This window comes from Cephus cinctus, unplaced genomic scaffold (assembly GCF_000341935.2).
Source record: "Cephus cinctus unplaced genomic scaffold, Ccin1 Ccin1_scaffold0679, whole genome shotgun sequence".
Taxonomy (NCBI): Eukaryota; Metazoa; Arthropoda; class Insecta; order Hymenoptera; family Cephidae; genus Cephus; species Cephus cinctus.
In genome coordinates, this window is record NW_014333304.1 from 34737 (window position 1) to 40669 (window position 5933).

Sequence of the window (5933 nt, forward strand, 5' to 3'; positions counted from 1 at the left end):
GTGTTGAGCTCCGTTTACGGCTCGTACGTACGAGAGACGGTTTCTCCCTCATGGACCCCGACAGCGAGTGTTCTTTACATATAACGGAGGCCACGCCCCTCGTTAGACGCCCAAAATAAGCCCCGGTATTCTAATTGCTCATTCTAAAATGTTGTCTAAGACAACGGCAAAGTATCCGCTTACGCGTGTCGAGGTCAAGGAGCTGACAATGCACGCCGGTTTGCACGGTGGCACTATGGATAACGTGATTCTCGGCCAATTACCTAAGCGGATTATAATAGATTTCGTCGATAACAAGGCCTTCAATGGCAGCTATCAACTCAACCCGTTCAATTTTAAAAACTATCGTATTAATTTCTTATCGCTGTACGTCGACGGTGTTCAAGTACCCTCGAAAGCACTGCAGACCGATTTCGGGAAATCTGGTCTTTACGTGGACACGTATCATACCCTCTTCAGTGGCACGGGCATACACTTCCTCAACGAGGGTAATTCGATATCTAGGAGCGCATACGCAGACGGCTACTGCCTGTTCTTTTTCGATCTCACACCCAATCTCTCGGCAAATAGCAACACCCACTGGAACCTGATCAAGCACGGTAGTGTACGAATTGAGGTACGCTTCGACGAACCGCTTGCCAGAGCTACGGATTACCACCGCTGAATCATCACCACGCATCAAGACTCCGACAGAACTGTCGATCCTTCCGATGGAACACTCAGAAGCTTCAGAGCGAGACGTCAACGGTGTGCGGCCAATTCTGCATGATGTGTTTACACTACCTTTTCTCAGGCTTCGGGATGCATGCCTTCCAGAATGTATTTAGTAGTGATTTGCGGAGAACCGATAGAATCGCACGAGAGTACTAGGACGCTTTTGTGCGAAAGAAGCGCTTGGCGGATGGCCAGTATGCGCAGGATAATAAGATCTATGGTGGTGGAGGTGGTGGTGGTAAGATACAATATTCGCGCTGTAAATCTGTATACATGTGTTAATATTTTTTTATTAGAATAGTAGTTAATCTTGTGAAACAACAATTATTATTAATAATATATATATTTACATTTATTACTAACAATAATATTACTAACAACTACAAACTATTACTAAGCCTTATAGTGTATATACTCGCGTCCGTCTGTCCTACGAACGGACGGGTGAAATCTGGATATGCGAGCGTCGGCGGAGTCCTCAGGGCCTCTTCCATGGCTTCAAACGCTCGGGCCTGCTCCTTTTCCCAGCACCGTTGTCGGCTCTGTTCAACCATGCCGTGAGCGGTGCTGAACTCTCCGCAAATCCGTCTCTGAAGCGGCGGTACCATGAGACAATTCCTAAGAACCTGCGCAGCTGTTTCAAATTCCTTGGCGCTGGGTATTCCAGAATAGCGGCCACTTTCTCCGGATTCGTTTCCTGGCTCTCTCTACTCCCCAGGAACCTCAACTCGCCCCTGTGAACAACCAAACTCCCATTTCTCAGGGTTAATGGCCAAACCTACTCCCTTAACTCTCTTCAGAATTTCCTCCAGGGGAGTCCCCACTATGGGACTATCCCCTCCACTAGACGGCCTCTCGATCATCTCCCCCCCTAGCATTTCGTTCACCTCCCTCGTTCCTTGCCTCTAGCACCCGAGGGGAAATCTTGGGGTGCTGTTGCTTTCGGGGAGGATGTCCTCGCACGTTTACCCCGTGCCCTATCAGGTCCGTCAATCCTAAGGTGTGGCTGCCCGCTGGAGCGTCTTACCGAGCATTTCTTCCAATCTGGCTTCCTACGCCACTATCAGCTGCGGTAGACCTGCGTGCTCCGCCATTCCGGGCTCCCTGACGTTCTCTTCCTCCCCCGAGGCCGGTACACCGAAGCCCTCGGCGAGGTGGTACGCCTGATCCTCGTAGTTCATTCTACGTTCCAAATTCTTTCTCTTTCGAGCTGTCTCTCCTTCTAATGTCCTCGTGCTTCGCTTACGATACTAACCGGGGCGCTATCCCATCGGCTCTTTCATTGCACGTCACTCTGGTGGACGGTCACGTCTGTCAATCCTAGGGCGGGCCCGCCAGGGGAGAGCGCTCTATCGAGCATACCCTTCAGTCTGGCTCCTTGCTCAGCTGTCAGCTCCGATAGGCCTGCACACTCCGCCCCTCCTGACTCCCCGCCGTCCTGTTCCTCCGCCGAGGCCGGTATACCGCAGCTCTCGGCGAGGCGGTACGTATGGTCTACGGAGTTGATCCTTGCTCCAAACTGCCTCAGAATCCATCCCCAGGATACATTCGTACTCCAGTCCCTGGACTAGCTGCAACCCTACTTTTCCGGCCGCTCCCTCATGGGTGGCGGGCAGCTTCAGCCCGCACAACTCTTGGAGTGACTCTCCGTTGATCCCGATTACCTCCCCGCCCTTCGGCCTTTGGGAAGGCTCGTGCCCTAATACTTCGCCGGATTCCACCTCGACAGACTCTCCTGTCGGGCTCATTTCTCTTCTCTGAGGTGATAGGGCGTCCGGCCCTTGCCGGTCGTGAATTTACCAGTCGCGGTCCTCAGCGGAAACCGGAGTATTTGCGAATATGCGACGAAATTTAGAAAAATTTTCCAAACAGGAACCATCCCCTTCAAGAGTTTATTAGACGTATGACTTGATTTCTAATCTGTTTATTCTTTTCTTTTCTCGCTGAGCCAAACTTTTTATCTCTCGTGCGGTTGCCTAGCAGACGCACCAACAAGAACGATACCAGCGACACGGAGGAAGGACAGCGATCGGTGCAACTACATCAAAGAGACAACTGGCCCGGAAGCGACGCGCATCGGATGGTGTCACGTTCCGTGTACTAATTATCATGGTTTTTCCAAACACCGTTAATCCCCATCCTTCATAAAACTCCGCACCTCGTTATTCCCTACATACCGCTTCTTTACCGTTAATTCCTTAACCCTACTAAAACCTTCTATTCATATTTTTCTAATACCTTCTACGTCATACCCTTTATTCCTAAAACCCTTAAAAACCCATACCGTTGCCAATTTCCACTTTGAAGTCCCGTTACTCCCAAACTAGGTTTTCCCATTTTTCAACCCCTACCTTACACCACTCCCATTAATCTAAAAAAGACGAACCTTCCCTAAAAAACAGTAGTAGTAGTCTGAACATTGTACACGACACCTCTCTCCCGTGAAATACACATACTCTTGCACAACCTAAACGACGGTTTCTTTACTGAAGAAACCCACCAATACTTCCTGGAACCCACAACAAATATAAACTCGTTGATCTACGATCACCGAGTCGGATCGTAACAATGGGCGACGTTACCCCGCGCCGACTAAATCCTTCTCAGCTCCACACGATTACGCGAGCCGAGTACATTGGCTTACGACTTGACGGACACCGACTACTACCCGACTGGCCATTTATTACCCTTCAGGGACACTGACAGCCGTGCCCTATGACCCGCGTAAAGGGCCCGCTGCCAGAATTGAACACGTGCCCGCAAGAACGTGTACTGCAATGACAACGCGAGGTGGCCAGCAGTTACTGGCCCGCAAGACGGAATTATGCGAACACAAAGTTACTTGCAAAAAAGGCTGCAATTGTTGGAACAATCCGCGGAAATAAATAAGAATTACCAAAGTTAACCAAAGAACGAAAAGACAAAATGAGTCTATTTTCAAGCAAACTGTATAAATAAAATCATATTTCTTGTACAGTGTATAAAAGCAGAGCAACCAAAAATGTGTTTATGCTAAGTTTCGTGTAAAAATCAATAGAAATAAAAAAAGTAATAAACGTATATCTGAAACGATTAGCTTTTATAATAATACAAAATTTGGTGTAGACGTGGCGGGAAAAACGAAGTTTTGGTTTTTTTAAGTTTATAATTGAAATTATATAAAAATAAATTTGGACGAAATTTTTGAAAGTTCTTCATTTTATATACGTTCAGTAGTAAATTAACCATTATCAACGTTAAATCATAAAAACGATAATTTTTTCAATCACCGATCATTTTGACCGAGCACGATAGGAATAGATATGCAAGAACTGTCATTAAAATCCCATTTTAACTAGGCTAAAAACATGCACATATATTTATACAAAATAAGGATATTTTAAAATTAAATACAAAAGCCTCATGAAATTATTTGTGTACGACTGTGCATTCGATAAAAACAGATAATTCAATATTTCGTTATACGCTTTATCCGGGTATTAGGGGTTTAAAAATAAATATACGTATTATCATACCTGTAATTTCATCAATCTTGTGGAATACGACTTAAAGTACGAGTAATAAATCTTGCTCATCGTTCCAATATATTCACCACAAATTTCCTCCGCAACATTTCTTTCGTTAGCCAAGACAAATTCGAAGAAAAATTTATACTTTAGCATATTATTTTGTGGCACTTGATAATTGGTCATAGGTTTCCTGAATTTGTAAATCTGCTCTAATATATATGTTCTAATTTTGGACATGGCTTTAATTTTTAATTTCTCTAGTATTTCTTTAACATCCTGACAAGACTTCGCTTCCTTATAACTTTGTTCCTTCACAAAATTAATCTTATGATTTAAAGTTTGTAACTGCAATAGGAACTCTTTCTCGGTTACAGGTGCGTCCATAATGCCCCTGAAAATAAAACAAAGAAATAAAGAAATTTAAATGCATGAAGATTAGCATAACTTGATGTGACTATTGGTTAATCATACATAATAAGAGTTTCAGAGACTGTCATATCCTCAATAAATTGGCTAAGCGGCCCTCGTATTAGTTGACGGTTCGATAACTGCTGACTCATTATAACAGATTTCTTTTGTAAATACAAAATTTCTGTACTTATACTGCCTAAGTCCAATTGAAAATTCATCAGCATTGATTCCATTCTCTGTGAACAAGCAACATATATTAATTCCATACGTGTGTAATATAAATTCCATTCTGTAAATACATGTAACCTAAGGCTTGGGTCAAGGCCCCCACCTCCTTCCTTCATCAATTGTTACTGATTAATACAGATATCTATCTTAGAACTTCTGGAAAGTCTATCAGTGAAGATTATTACAACCCAGATTGTTTATAAGCAAATTAATTAGAACCTGCCATTCCTAAGACCAAAGTTCAAACTGATCTCGTAGATATTGTTGTTGAAGTTACCAACAAATTGTTGTCTTCAAAGTTAGCTATGTTGCCCGACAGATAGCGTCTTATCTTTGTTCTCGAGACAGTGAATCCCCGAATGACAGGTCAAGTTAGACAGAGCTGTCGAGAATACGAGTATTGGCGGTTTCTCTTTATGTACAATAATTTATCTTTCTTTTCCACTTAAACGCTATCGGATCGTATAACGAAGAATAAAACCAAATGTCTTCGCGTTATTCCCGAGTTTGATTTTACTGGCTTACTCAAGAGAGTAAACCCAAGAAAACTTTAATAGATATTTTATATTGCGGAGTCTTTCCTCATTTGTAGCTGAGAAAATCAAAGACTGCACAGAACCAAATTAAATTAGTGTATCGCATCTGTGTCGGATATTGATGGTTCTCTCCGAGAGAACGCCGCAGTCAAAAGGTTAAAAAAGTAAAAGAAATTATATTTCTGCAATGGGGGGCACCCCCTGCCATAACAATTCGAAAATTGCATTTTGACATTTCTGGAATTGTGAATTTCAAAATTTAAAGTTCAAAAGCGGTTTCAGCGACCTCCGAAACTCTTCGGATACAAGATATTTGAAGACTTCGCGAGCATACGAGGAATTCCGCCAGAAGGGCGTCAGGAAACGAAGGGGTGGTTTTGGTAAAAATACAACCGAACGTTATTGAGACGATTAGGCTTCTTAAGGGAAAACACCACTGTGAAAAAAAAATCGATTTTTTGAAAATCATTTTAATAAATCTTAAATATATTTAGAATTAATAATTCGTTGGGCTCAAGGCTCTAAAATTTTTTTT

The 5933-nt window shown here is 43.2% G+C and overlaps 1 protein-coding gene across 2 annotated transcripts in view; it reads right to left on the reverse strand.

The window, feature by feature from the left end:
* The window catches only part of LOC107269607 (vacuolar protein sorting-associated protein 52 homolog), a gene marked incomplete at its 5' end in the record, with an annotated part of 34203 nt that extends 29333 nt beyond the window's left edge, over nt 1–4870 (reverse strand). Inside the window, 3 exon segments of one of the 2 annotated variants that reach the window (XM_015743663.2) lie at nt 1017–1448; nt 4230–4614; nt 4695–4870. In XM_015743663.2, coding sequence (XP_015599149.1) covers nt 1422–1448; nt 4230–4614; nt 4695–4870 — 588 coding nt within the window. 2 annotated transcript variants of the gene reach the window in all.
* Nucleotides 4871–5933: the final 1063 nt, after the last annotated feature.